The sequence below is a fragment of the Xiphias gladius genome, chromosome 9 (genome assembly GCF_016859285.1).
Source record: "Xiphias gladius isolate SHS-SW01 ecotype Sanya breed wild chromosome 9, ASM1685928v1, whole genome shotgun sequence".
Classification (NCBI taxonomy): Eukaryota; Metazoa; Chordata; class Actinopteri; order Istiophoriformes; family Xiphiidae; genus Xiphias; species Xiphias gladius.
Genome location: NC_053408.1, coordinates 15,638,855 through 15,653,494, shown reverse-complemented (window position 1 = coordinate 15,653,494; position 14,640 = coordinate 15,638,855). Strand labels below are relative to the sequence as shown.

At 41.2% G+C, this 14,640-nt stretch overlaps 1 protein-coding gene across 2 annotated transcripts; it reads left to right on the top strand.

Annotated features, from left to right (window-relative positions):
- The first annotated feature begins 232 nt into the window (after positions 1 to 232).
- On the top strand, positions 233 to 13,485 carry tom1l2 (target of myb1 like 2 membrane trafficking protein). Of its 2 annotated transcripts, XM_040135317.1 has the most exons (15): positions 233 to 372; positions 811 to 895; positions 1,608 to 1,686; positions 1,964 to 2,113; positions 3,227 to 3,361; positions 3,470 to 3,616; positions 4,340 to 4,456; positions 4,667 to 4,800; positions 4,981 to 5,032; positions 6,965 to 7,133; positions 8,145 to 8,271; positions 8,749 to 8,824; positions 9,704 to 9,763; positions 10,574 to 10,610; positions 10,733 to 13,485. In XM_040135317.1, exons 1-15 carry the CDS (start codon positions 321 to 323, stop codon positions 10,879 to 10,881), a joined length of 1,569 nt encoding a protein of 522 aa, XP_039991251.1. In that variant the 5' UTR covers positions 233 to 320; the 3' UTR covers positions 10,882 to 13,485. The 2 variants fall into 2 exon arrangements, with proteins under 2 accessions (XP_039991251.1, XP_039991252.1); XM_040135318.1 differs by lacking the exon at positions 9,704 to 9,763.
- Positions 13,486 to 14,640: the final 1,155 nt, after the last annotated feature.

Here is a 14,640-nt window from a genome sequence, read left to right as displayed (position 1 = left end):
TCTTGAATCAAAATCCAAACAAGGCAAAACATTTTTACAGCTGTGTCGCAGTTAATTACTAAATGTACGTATTCTGTGTCTGCATCATCTCTCAGAATAACTGCTACAGTCATAAAATAGCAATTTCAGTTTTATTGATGTAACCTTTGGTACCTTTTATTTACAATCGCCCAACTCTCATGATGGTCGTTCTGACTGTCCAATCGAGCTAAAGGTCAGGATTTCCTGGCCAATTACGTTGCTCTATGGGCGGGACTTGCTGAACGATTCCTCATGTATCGTCATCATCCCATGGACTGACTTGTTTGTTGTCGAGCAAGATGGAGTTCCTTTTGGGAAATCCTTACAGTACACCAGTGGGGCACTGCATTGGTATGTAACTAGATATTTAGGAGACGACAATGCATGCAGCGTGATGTATGTGTCCTGGAAATGTGTCTGTTTTGTGACATAGTCATTTACGGTCTTGCTACCCCTAGCATGCTAACGTCCCTGAATGAGTTCTCTACAGCTGGAGAACCAACGTTAGCCACCTAGCTAACTATTAGTTACGGTAATATCTGCTGTCATTGGGCCAGCGTTACCGTTATCAAACTAAAGTTCTGTTTTTCTGCCCCTGTCAATACTAAGGTCAGCGCTAAAGACATTAACGAATACAGATTCTGAGATCTTAAAGGTGGACTGATAACTAAGTCAGCTAACAGTTAGCTAGCCACCGGTCATCGTCATATAATTGGGCTGCTGTGTGTTGCTGAAACGTCTTCATAGGTTATTTTCTCAACCTCTTTAATCTCCGAATGTGTCTTGCAGAGAGAGCCACTGATGGCTCCCTGCAAAGTGAAGACTGGACCCTCAACATGGAAATATGTGACATCATCAATGAAACAGAAGATGGGTGAGCACCCAGAGAAAACCAATGAATATCCATATATGTTACTGATTAACTCTCTCATACGCACTATTTCAATTCTTTCTTCCGTGTCCCTGTGCTGTTTACATCATGCATTCCTGCAGCATGATATGCCGTTAGTGTCAGTCCTGTCTTTTGTTTTCCTGTGTCATAGTAAGATAAGAAGCCTAGCTCTGGATTTGTAGATGCATGCAAGGCCTCTTTGCTTATTTCACTGCCCCAGTAACCTTGTACTGTATGTTTTAAGCTGGTGTGTGAAGTCCAGGCCTTGTTTGATTAGTAGGTTGTAAACTGATTTAGTTGGGTCTAGCCTACCGCAACGTGCTGTACATCAGCAGTCTATAAAAAGAGGTCTGACTCTACCTCTTTCTTGTCTCTGGGGAATGCAAGGGGTGTCATATGCCCACTACTGTGCTGCTTATGTGATCTTTTAGAAGTAAAAGTCAAAGAATTCAAAAGTTGATTATTTCTACCTCAGAACAGTCACAGTGTCAATCATTGACACGTGCTTTGGCCTGGTAGTCAAGTCTGTCAGTGCCACTCAGAATGCCCCTTAAAGCTTTGGCCATTAAATTCTTGGTAATTGTGTTTGTTCTGCTTTGCGTGTCTTATGGGTCCATTAAAAGGTGGTTGACACACTGTACTATGCCACCCTTGGGTGTTTAATGTGTGCTGTTACTTGTGTGTTTGTGTGCAGTCCAAAAGATGCCATTAGAGCGGTGAAGAAGAGGCTGAATGGCAACAAGAACTATAGAGAAGTGATGTTGGCTCTAACGGTGAGTCAAAGTGGTCAACAGGAGCTACACTGTATTTAAAGTTTTAAAAACATTATTCATGTAGTCTAATTGTCCTTTTATCACCATCAGGCAAATAAATCGAATCACTTACGGCCGCTTAATTGTGTAACATAATTTGCATTCATGGAGAATTTGCAGTCCAGTATATCATGTCTATTCTGTGTCTTGGTTTCAAAACTCTTAACGTGACTGTAACGGTGTTTGGCTCACAGTTTGTAAGGCATTCTGAAAGCAGTTTCTTCTCTGCATCCATCAGGTCCTGGAGACGTGTGTGAAGAACTGCGGCCATCGTTTTCATGCATTAGTCACTAGCAGGGACTTTGTTGATGGCGTGCTAGTTAAAATCATCTCCCCTAAAAACAACCCACCTACAATCGTACAAGATAAAGTACTCGCTCTGATTCAGGTAAGATAACAGCAAAATTGCATGCACCTAGTTCAGGTTTCTAGACTTTTGTGTCATGGTTGGACAGTCAGTGCATGTCATAGATCTTGGTAGTTTATTCCCATGATAGATACTGAGTTGATATATTTTCTTCTATAATAAATGTACATTAATGTGAGGGGGGGAAAAAAGTTTTTTTGTGATTGAGTCAGTTAGTGAGAGGGGAAATGAGCTTTTTAGCGTAGATGTCCTTTACAGTATGTGTGGCTGCGCAGCAGTCGCAGAGGTAGCCTATCATCCCCAAGCAGAGCCTCAGGTAAAGTACAGTGTCCCCAGGGCTTCAGCCAGGAGCAGCTCCAGTTACCTGTTACAGCTCAGGTAACCCTGCTCTTATTTCCACCAGGGGAACCACGTGACTGCAGCTGCAGCATGGATCCAGGAGGGGAGCATACAGTACCTCTGAGAGAGGAGAGAGAATCTAATTGTTTCGTGTTTGCTTCATCATTAGACAAACAAGTTTGTGACAAGAGGGTCAGCTGGGAAAATTGGGTGGGAAATTCTTCTGAGCAGCACACGCTTCACACACACACACACACACACACACACACACACACACACACACACACACACACACAAGTACGCATTTGTGCTTAGTTAATAATCTAGACTAAGCCAAACTCTTAAATTTTGGTTAGAGTATTTTTTTTTTTTTGCATAGTCTTTATGTTGTTTTTTAGAAACAGTTCAACCGAGGGAGGGGAACTGTTGTGGAAATTTGAATTTAGATCGACCTGGCTTACAGTTTGAAGTGACTTACTAGAGCAAGAACTCCTCATGCACAGTCCTCATGCACTTGTTTTTTGAAAGTGTGTCATGTGTTTGAGCTGTTGTACTGGCCCAGTCTAGCTTTAGCCTGCCCAATGCTGAGAGAGAGAAGCCAAGAGCTTTGTGGTCTGCTGACTGAATGTATTCAAGGCAGACAAACCGAAATGATCAGAGAAAAGGCCTTGAATAACTGTTCCGACATCGCTTGCTTTGTTTGCTGTCTCATTCCTCCCTTTACCCATTGTTTTTTTTTTTTCAGACTCTCCCTCTCTTTTCTTTTTAACTCTTTTCTCACTCTGCCTTCTCCAGGCATGGGCTGATGCATTCAGGAGCAGTCCAGACCTCACAGGGGTGGTTCAAATCTATGAGGAGCTAAAGAGGAAAGGCATCGAGTTCCCCATGTCAGACCTGGAGACCCTGTCACCTATACACACACCTCAGCGGGTAGGGGGCATCACATTAAGAATCAAGCTCTAAGCATGGTGAGATTATCTTTTTAATTAAGCTGCTACATTCTGTCATGTATATTAACTCTTTCTCTGTTGCTTCTAGTCTGCATCTGGTCCAGAGGGCGACTCCACCCTACACAAGTACAGTACCGCTACTCAGCCCACACCACCCGCTATCCCACCAGCCTACACCGACCCTCAGGTCCCAAGCATTCATGCCTCTGGATCCATCAATCCCACACCTGAACAGGTACGGTGTCTTTCCCATAAACACGCTGAAACTGAACATTTACTTCAGATGTGTACTCTTCCCGTAACAACCTGCAGTTCCCTTTCAAAAGGAAAGGCGCCGACACATTCAGGTTTCTTCTCCCAAAATGACATTGCCTGCACCTTCAGAGCCAAACGAGATGATTAAAAACTCCAGAGTTTACTCAACTGCTGCAAACATGCTTGTTGTGAAGATGTCTTAAACTAGTGGTGGCTAATCCCAACCTGTTTTTTTTTGTTTTGTTTTTTTTTTGTCCTATGTATACCCCAGTGCTGTCATGTTCCAATAAGGAACTAATCTGAGTGTTATTTAAAACTACTTTTGGCTAACATTACTTTTGGCTATCTATTTCAACTTCTCTGTTCACTTGCTAACTAGCTTTCAGATGCTCTCAATTACAACGTGTGGTGTTTCATGCATGTAATGTGTATATGTATGTAATGTATTTGGCTGTTTATTTTCCTCCTTAACACAAAAATGGGGATGCAAATATTTTTTTAGTCAAATCACAATTTTTTTTATATTTAGCTGAGTTCAGATGAGCTTAATTGAGCTTTCCTTCTACGCCCTGGGGTACACGTACCCCTGGATGGGTATCACTGTCCAAGCAATAATGTTGGCTGCAAATCAAATTATTTTTTTTAACACCAACTTGCCTAAAAGTAGACTAACTGTAGATTCATTTACCTCTGCATCATCCAGATTTGCCGGCTGCGCAGCGAGTTGGACATTGTTCGCGGAAACACTAAGGTGATGTCAGAGATGTTGACTGAGATGGTCCCAGGACAGGAGGATGCTTCAGACTATGAGTTACTACAGGCAAGGAACCACTTATGTGTGTCTATCTGTCTATGTCTACATTCTGAAAGTTTATGAGTGAACAAATATAAAAGACGAATATTTTTTGTTTGCACACACCTGTATAAATCAATAAGAGAACCGTAACCTGAAACCATTTTGTGTGTGTGTGTGTGTGTGTGTGTGTGTGTGTGTGTGTGTGTGTATGTGTGTGTGTGTGTTCGTTCTTAGGAGCTGAACAGGACTTGCAGAGCCATGCAGCAGAGAATAATGGAGCTCATCTCCTGTGTTTCCAATGAAGCTGTGACTGAGGAGCTATTGCACGTCAACGACGACCTCAACAACATTTTCTTACGCTACGAAAGGTCAGAAAACACTGGCATGTACACATACAAATGCAGGTGTAAAATCATCTTTAGGAGGAAAAAAGCACACACATTCAAACTCATTTTTACCCAGGCAGCATTGCATGTTTGCACAGATTTGGTTAGGTAAACTAAAGAGTTTTTGTTCATTTCTTTCATGTCGGCCTGTCCTTGCCTAAGGTATGAGAGGTTTAGGTCTGGAAGGTCTTCAGCTCAGAGTGTCAACAATGGGGTGAGTCAGCAGTTGCCTCAGGTGGTGAAACGACTAGTGTTTGCATCCCTAGTGCCTCCATGTCATAGTGTTTATTTCCTGCTCATTATTTCTCATTCTTTGATGTCCACACCTTTCAGTGTCAGTAGTGTGTCCTTGCATGTAACATTACCAGTCAGGCTTTACAATGTCTTTCAAGTGCCGTTGTCCGTCAGTTACCTGTCAGTGGTTTACCAGATGTACATGCCTGATTAAACAGAAACCCAACAAAGACATACATGCATTTACTTTTTTACTTATAAAATGCAAAGCAAATATTGTTTATTTTTATGTACGGTACGTTTTGAATATCCTGTTTTCTATTGTGACACAAGTTTATCTTTATATAATACAATCAGAACAAGCCTGTTGTATTTAAGTCTTGTCTAGTAAGGGGAAACACTGACTGTGACAATGCAATGCAAAGTGAAGTCATTGCAATTTAGAGATGTACTTGTGTTATCCATGCCAGAATCAAATTCAGTCAACAGTCCAGTCACAGCTTTGGAGAGGGCCTAGTGGCATGCTCCAGAAAGGGTGCTTTAGACCTGACAGCACTGTTGGAAGCTGAGTTTTTCGTGCCTGCTCACTGTTTTCTGAACGGTTTCCATTTGTCAGTTTTTGTCAAAGCTTTATTGACATCCATTCCAGTCTTGCAATGTTTCAAATTGATCTGTCAACAAAAAATACAATGTCTAAATGTAGATTGCGAACAACTTTTATCAACAGCTATGATTTAATCCCTGCTTCCATGAATGTCACATGCCCGCGGCTGCTAACAGTAGAACCTTTCTTTGCTTCATACCTTTTGTCAGTTTCCTGTTTCCTGTTTCAAACTCATTGCTGCCTTAATTCTGTATAATACTGATTCCCGGGTTCTCAGTTAGACACCAAAAACACCATCGGAAATTTGATCAAAAGCATGAAGCAAGAGGGTGCTCTTGGAACATTTTCGCTTTTCCATTGGGTTTCCAGTTAATTAGGCATGGTATATCTTCCACAGGTTCATGCCATTACATTGTGTCCCTGCACAGGCATGTTAATGGTATTCACTGTCTCTTCCTTTCTGTTCTTTTCTGTTCTTCTGTTTCTGTGGCTAGCTGAGACAGGCAAGTATGAAAAAATTGTCCCTAAATTACCAGTGTTACCCCACAGCGACTGTTGAAACATGACTAAATAATATGGACCCAGTCTCCACCAGTATCTCCCACCCCATATGGCATGTTTTGACTATGCAGCCCCGAAAAGGCAATGATATGATGAACCTGGAGGTAGACTGACAGTGACACAGTCACTGTCATGTTGTGTTTGCATTATCTCACTCAGGGTTTGAGATGTAATAAAATGTTCTTGATCGAGCAGCTCCTCCAGAGCCCAAAGGATCAGTCTTCCCTCCGCCTTCCCTGCCCAAATTTCTACCTTCTTAAGGGGATTATTTTGTCTTTATGGATAACCAGCACTTAGGGTGCATCTCTCATAACTGACAATTAATCAAAAATGAATGGCGAATTTGACCAAATACCATGGGAAAATGAATGTCTTAAATGTGAAACAGTATTTTTGGAGCCCCTTAAGAAACAGTTTTTCAGGAGGTTATTTAATTTCTTGCTGCCCTCAGTCACAGACATTTTCATGCTCTCCTGAAGCTAACCAACAACTTTTCCAAGTTTGTAGTTCTTTTTACTATTCATTTTGACTTCTTTCATTTTTTTTTACCTAGACCAAAGATTTTTTTTTTCCTTCATATTTTTTCAAACACAGTGAAAGGACTCTGTACTGTATAACCTTGCCTTTCCTTAGACTCCCACAAAAGGGATTTGTTTTGCTCCTTATGAGCCACAAACCCTAAATCCTTCTCTCTGTTCCTACATGTAACAAGAGCTATAGTGTGTCTCATCACTCCTCCTTCACCAGGTTCTGAGTGAGGCTACAGAGGACAACCTGATAGACCTCGGCCCAGGCTCCCCGGCGGTGGTCAGCAACATGCCAAATGCAGCCCCAACAAGCCTGCCCCCCACCATGACAGCCCTTGCTGGAAGGCCCTCCTCCCCAGCCACCTTGGCCTCTCGCCTTGCTGGTCTTGGTATGCATCTCCTACCTCAGACATTAGACATATAATAGTCAAATTCATAGTAAATGATCCAGATCTGCCCCAAAATGGGTTCTTCCCTGACCCCATGCCCCCTCCCTCCACCAAGTTCGGTGCAAATCGGTTCAATACATTTTGTGTAATCCTGCTGACAAATAAACAAACAAACAAACAAACAAACAAACCAACACAGACACGGGTGAAAACATAACTTCCTTGGCGGAGGTAATAAAGCCAAAGCCCTCTTGCTAAAAGAATATTTTGGCACAGAGACTACAGCTAAAGACAAGACAGTTTAGAAGGTCAGTTTGTTGTCTAATTTATGTCCCAGACTTTCATTTACAGTAGTGGATTAAAGGAACAGCCCCATATTTTGGGAGGTACATGTATTTCGACTTCTTCCCAATAGTTAAATAAGATGGTTGATTCAACTATTATGTCTGTATTATAGAGCTATCTTAGCTTAGCATAAGTCTGGAAGTAGGGGGAAATAGCCAGCCTTGGTCTGGCCATAGTTCGAAACTACACCTGGTCTTGTTGTCACTGTGAGGTTGCTAGGCGCTTCACTGGGCTGGTTCCTGCTCGTAACCCTCCATAAAACCAAAACTTGTCATTATGTTTCGATTTGTGTACAGGTTAAACAAACGGGACACAATGAGGTAATCGCTGAGCTGTAGGGCTGGTGGTAGGTGTGTTTTTGACCTTTGGACAGAGCCTGGCTAGCTGTTTCCTCCTGCCTCCAATCTTCTCTGGATCCGTCGTTAATTTACAGATATGATCTGAGGCTCGGCAAGAAAACGAGTACACATAATTTGAAAAGTGTTAAACTATTCGTTTAACTACTGCACCTGAACCACCGCAGTTTGTTGTACACATAATGTAGCCCCAGCTGATTCTGCGTTTGACCTCTTTGATTATTCAAATGGCTTTGTAGATTCTGCAGTGGAGTTCTGTTTTATGCTCTAGGGTTTACTTGACAATCAAATTTATTTATTCCCCATCCAGACATGGGTGCAGACAGTGTGAGCAGTACCCTGAGCTCTCTGTCCAGCTGTAAGCCTCCTCCTGCTCAGGACGACTTCGATGTGTTCGCTCAAACCAGGACTGGAGCTATGTCTGAACCACGCAAGATGTAAGGACGCATCACAGAGTTATTGTTGATTCTACTGTGCATTCATTTTTAGGCAACCAAAATTTAGAGTTTGAGCTGTTTTTTGATACGGAGTGCAAATTAAGTTTGGTTTTTCAAGAGGGATGTAACTAATTGTTATTTTCATTAGAAATCAACCTGCTGATTCTTCTCTTGATTAATCATTCAATGTATAATATGTTAGAAAAAGGTGTCCTTCACAGTATCCCAGACTCCGCTGTTACGTGTTCAAATGTCTTGTTTTGTTTGACTATTTCCTCACACTGGAGAAGCTGAAACCAGAAAATTTTTGCTTAAAAAGTGTCTCAGACAATCAATTAATTATCAAAAGATTCAGTTTCAGATTACTTTTCTGTTGATCATTGAATCGAATTGTTTGAGCTGTAATCATATTTTCAATTAGGAAACAACAAAGTTCCCTACACTGTTATTAAAGCCCATGTCTGTGCCTTGTCTCAGTACCACAGCAGAAGACAGCCATCCCACTGGCAGCCCTCCTCCCACTCTGGATGTCCTACAGCCAACTGCAGGAGCGGTGAGTCTCAGTGACGCAGGCTCATGTGTCCAGTGTGGCCTTTAACCTTCGCTCAGTGTTTTCATAACCACTCAGAGAACATCTTGAGTGTGTGTGTGTGTGTGTGTGTGTGTGTGGAATATCTTGAATATCCGTTTTTCTTTTTTTTTCCTTTTTTTTTTCCTTTTGGCCAGGTTCTCAGCCAGTTTCCAGCAGTTTAGGTTTGCTTTAGCTTCTTAAGTAGCAGTACCCATTCTTACCTGTTGTTATGAATGCATTATTAACAAGACTGACATACATTTGGTCTTCTCAGTTGTTTGTTGGCTTACACAATACTGCTTTCACACGTCACTATACCGAACGGTCAAGTAGGAAAGGAAACACTTTAGATTTTAAAAACTTGTAAATGTGCCGTGACATAGTTATTTCTAACGGGTGGTTTTGTATTATTAAAATCTAGTTTTCTGTGTAATTAAACAGTACATTTTTAGATTCAGCTTGTCGTCATGGATGAAGCACTTCATTTCCTGCTGTTGTGTCAGACATGATGTTGCTTGCTGTATTCCTCTACGCCAGCATTAGCAGCTTAATCTGCATGCTGCGACGTGCAGACTTTGCTTTTGTGTGTGTTTTTTTGTGACCGTGGATTCTCCCTCACAGCCTGCTCGTAAGTCTCACAATTGTGTGATGTGCCACACCATCCACAAACATCGATTTACATTACATTTCTTTATTTTTTTTCCTCACAAAATACTTTCTTAAGTTGCATTTGATTTAACACTGAAGATCATTTAAGTCATATATTCTGTTGTGTTTGGGGTGGGATTTTTTTTTTTTTTTTTTTTTTTTCTTTCTTTCTGTTTTCCGGCCACCTGTGGCGGTCTTGATGCTGCCCCGTAGGGTGTCGGCGGCCAGTCCTCTGTCATGGATGACATAGAGGAGTGGCTGTGTACTGATGTGGTGAGCCCATCATGATTTTTATTTCTGCTTGCAGTTCTCTCTTTCCTTTTTCACTCTGTTATATCCCTTATCTCTTTTTTAAAGTACTTTTTGAAGCCAAAAAGTAACACATTTCTCTTACGTTACCTTTCCTCACTCCTGGGTCACATTTTAACCTCCTAGTTCACTTTACTAATGGTGTGGTGTGGGGGAAAACTGACCTTATTATGAAAAGAATGATGTGAAATGAGCAAAAGGTCTTGAATGCAAATGCATGCAAGTGTCCAAAAGTTGTAGCTTTATATTTGTGTAAAGTATCTTATCTTTAACCAAATTTTTTTTTGTCGCCTTACCTTAAATGAATCCTAACCAAAAGGTCTGACTTGCTTAAGCATTTCTAACAGCCAGTTTTTTAATATGATGCAAGGGAAGAAATGATGTGCAGTTTTCTTTGATTAAGCATTACAAGACCTTGTGCTCATTTTACACAAATTTGTGAGACTGTGTTGCATTATTGAGCGGTAATATCCAGCTATTTTGGTTGGGCGAAAACTGGTGGATTGGTTTTGGTATTCATAGAATGTCATATGAATGGACCTCAATAGAAAGTGGCAATGAAGGGTAGGTGGCTCCTTGTATAGTAATAAAACCCGACTGGTGAGTTTTAATTGATAAAAAATGTACTCTGTGCTGTTGCATGTGGTTTTGTCTAAGTTAGTGGTTTTGGGCACATGCACGGGATCAGACTTTATCTTAGTTTGTGGTGGTTTGCAGTGAAATAAGTTTGACAGAGTCATCTCGCAGGTGTGACGTCCTTTTTTTTCCCAACAGAAAGGAGATGAAGGTGAGGAAGGTGTGACAAGTGAAGGTAGGACAACGTAAATCTCCTTCTCTCAGTTTCCTGTTTCCAGCTACATTTTGACCACATCCTTTTTGTATTCTCACTATATCACTTCTTTCTGTTTTATTCCTTTGGTCCAATTCTTGCAGAGTTCGACAAGTTCCTCGAGGAGAGAGCCAAAGCTGCAGAGATGGCTCCCAGCCTACCTTCGCCCCCCAGTGCCGACCCGGGTGCAGCGCAGGGAACCCCCAGCAGCAAGAAGTCAGACAGGCCAGAGGACACTTTGTTTGCCATGTAGACCTTACACCTGTGACCCTTGATCCCCCCCAGCCTAAGACCCGACCAGCTGAGCGGCATCACCCGAAGACAGACTGACCTGACACTAAAACACATCCACCTCCGTTTTGATTCACCACAACACAGTTCAGTTACACTACAGAGATTTGTACATGCAATCCTTGTAAAAAAGGAATTATTCATGCTCTCCGTTAATTTCTAATTAGAAAAAGAAAACCAAATAAATGGCCTATTTTGATACACCACCAGACGATGGATCTCACCCACACGATGACCAGTGTCAGAGGCAATGAGGCAGCCCGCTTATTCCTTCTTCTTTATGTGTGAAGAATCTCCCTCCGCCTGCTGTGGACTGCAGAGCTTCATGTTGCAGCTAATCCTGATGATAAGATGTAGAGTTTTATAATAAAAAAAGAGTCCGTGTCATAAGTAGGAAAATCCATTTCCTATCCGAGCCCTCAAAGCATGCATTAAGACCACCAAACTTGATCACTTAAGTTTTTTTCTATTAAAAACCCCCCCAACAGACACATTTTGGTTGTTATTGCAGAATTGCTCTTTAAAGGCAGAAGCACTGAGCTTACTGACATGGATATCATTTGTTTTTTGTTTTAATCCCTTTGCAAGTAAATCTGAGTTGAATGTAAATCTGTAAATGACAAATGTCAAGATTGAGTTGTGTGTATATGTAAGCTACAGTATGAATGAAAGAGATGTTGCTTTAATGTAGATTTTTGAAAAGGGTTTATGTTTGCCGCTGCTCTGACAGTAGGGATGTACTTCACTGGGGAATAGCATACATCTGATCATTTATTCACTCTAAATCAGAAAAGATGAAGACAGGAATGTAGTTCTTGTGATATCATATCAACAAATGTGTTCTTTTACCTTCCTCTAATTCTGTTTTCTCATGTTGTAGATTTCTCTTTCACAAATTTAGCACAGTTGTTGGATGATATGTTGGTCACAACAGATTTATTGAGATTATTTTTGCTGAGATTTCAGTAGCCCAAAGCTGCTGTAGTTGGTCTTACTTTCGTCTGCCGAACAATACAGTGTAATTATTCTTGTTTATGGAATCATCTGTATGCTGAAGATGGATATTTTTGTCATTGAATGCTTTGACAGGTAGTGGTAATGTTATTTTAAACAGAATCCCAGTCAGAGTTGCTGGTAGCTGAAGAGACGTGCTGTCGTTGGTGAGATTTACTCATTGACTGTAGGTTTTAACTCCTTTTTGAGTAAATAATACTATATGTTGTCTGTTCTAAAATTAAGTTTAGAGGACCAAATTTGTGCTCTCTTCTGGATTGTAGTCAGAAAATTCTGGATAACTGGGTTGTTCTTACATAATCTGATCCTGTCTTGAACCCAGAATTCACAGCACTTATATCCAGGGATATAATGAGAATTTAGTATCACACTACAAAAGCTGTTTGCACATTATTTTTGTGCATTTCTCCTTTGTTTCTTGACGCCGACACCTGAAAAGGCCTGACCTTTCAACATGACATGTGTTTTCAAGAAATGAGCTCGCCGCAGACAAGTAGTGGTACAAATGAGGCATTTTACTCTTTTGACAATAATAGATGCAACATGTTACACAATCACAACAAGCTTAAAACAAGCGTGAACTTTGACAGTCGCGTTACCTTTCAACTTGTACTGTAAATCAGCTTAACCTGATGTAGGTAATGAGAAACGTTTGGATATATTTGAGTGTAGAAATAATTTATTCAGCACAATTTTTTTTTTTCTGCAGATCAGTATTTTAAATCATTTTATTGTAGAAAAAGGAAAATGGGAAATTAACATATGTTTAGGGAGAGTATGAGAGATTGTCATAATGACATGTGTTTTAGTGTTTTTGGCTTTTGTTTATGTTTATGAGTTCAGATTTTCCTTTTTATACATTGCTGCTGGCTCTTCTTTGTCGTGTTTATTGGTTTCATGGGTATTGTTGTAGCTTGAATGTGTCCATACCGTAAACATATAGATATGGTTTATAAAGGCAAATAATCACTGATTTGTAGCGGTAAGAGGATTACGCCAGTTGTCCCACTTACCTCATGAATGATACATAGTTTTAATCGATTCACTCACTCATAATCTAATGGACTGACTAGCAGATGACAAAGTAGACATACTTAACTTACTTCGGACACCTCGGACATAGCATCAACATTGCACATTTTGAAAGGGAAATTTCCTTTCTCCTTCTGTTTCCTTGTTTCAGTGTTAAACGTGTGCGTGCGTGTGTGTCAGCTGTTCTGCAACGCAGAAACGTTTGATGTCAGTTGAAAAAAAAGAAGCCTCCAAATGTGTGTTTAAAGAATACATGTTGTCACTACCCTGTTTGATACCGTCCTGGTTTCTCTCATTGTGAGCTCTGTCAGTGATTTGTAACTGAATCTCAGCAACTGATAACTTTGCCAGAGTCATCTCCGACCGGTTTTGCAGAGTAACAATCCGTTTCTTTTTATGTCACTGGATAATATAAAGAGATGCTGATAAGGGAGGCTGTGCTGCGTGACTGCTACTTTCCTGAGTTGCCTCATCTCTCATTTCTCTTTGTGTTGTTTGACTTATGCATGAACTCTAATAAAACATTAGCAGTGTGTGATCCGCATTCTTGTTTTGTTGTCTTAATTTTCTTGTCTTATTTTGATAAGAATCCAGTATGTCCTGGAGTATGACGCCATTATTTGCACCACCACAATGTCCTGACACCGCTCCAGTCCTCTCCTTGGCATACCAACCTCCGCCCGGATCCCTCTTCAGATGGTATTAGCTGAGGCTGACCTGTAGTAAACCCTTTTCATTTACCTTAGCCCCCCTACCACCACCCCGCCTCCCTCTGGAGGCCCGTGGGCCCCACACCAGGGGCTTCCCCATTGGTCGTCTGGAATCGCCTCATCCCAAAACATGGCCCCTCACATTCTGCCTCAGTCACTGGAGCGTTTTCCCGGTCAAAAAGAAAGAGGGGTGTGTCTGTCAGACAGTGGACTGGAATACACCAGGACACAGGATCCCTGTTTGATTCAACATTTGCCGTTTGAAATGAGCAGCTTAATCATTTCTTTAAGGTCATATCGCACAAAAGAGCTGGCGGGGCGGATTTCTCTATAAGAGGTAAATGGATGAATGTATGTTTTCAGTTTGATCACTGAAGACTAATTTGATTCGAACAAAAGTCATGGCTGTCTAAAAATGTGGTCTTTGTACTAGCATGTATGTTAAATTGCTAGAAGAAAAATATTCAAATATGGTTTTCAAGCAGAAAAAATCATTTTTTGCCAGTAGCAGAAGCACCATGTGCTACTTGTTGGCATGAGACTGCGTAATGTTACAGTTCATGTGGCAACGTGCTACTACAACTACTGCTCTATGTGTAAATAACGCTTGCTGATGATAAAGTTACACGAGATCAAAATAAATTAGGGCCAAGCTGTGACCGGTGTCCCCTTCAAATGCAAATTAGACTTAAACATCAGATTAACCCTAACATCATAAAATCTGTTGCAGAGGCCTGAGTGTAAGGAGCTGTTGGATCGCAGAAACATGGAGGGTCCACGTTTTCTCAGCCTGTATTCCACAGATTGATACACCACCCTGGTGTTTGTGATACCTCTGTCCACAAGCAGTCAGTTAGCATGCCCTTGTGGTTGGACTGCGGAGCCTGATGACACACGGGTCACAGGTCGAAGTGAGTGGAAAAGGATCTGGGAGATAAGAAAATCATCATCCCACAACTTGAACC

Coding starts and splice junctions, on each gene's coding strand:
- tom1l2 (XM_040135317.1), top strand. CDS start 321: ATGGAGTTCCTTTTGGGAAATCCTTACAGTACACCAGTGGGGCACTGC. Junction 5,033..6,964: donor CTCAGAGTGTCAACAATGGG/GTGAGTCAGCAG, acceptor CTCCTTCACCAG/GTTCTGAGTGAGGCTACAGA. Junction 10,611..10,732: donor GGAAGGTGTGACAAGTGAAG/GTAGGACAACGT, acceptor CAATTCTTGCAG/AGTTCGACAAGTTCCTCGAG.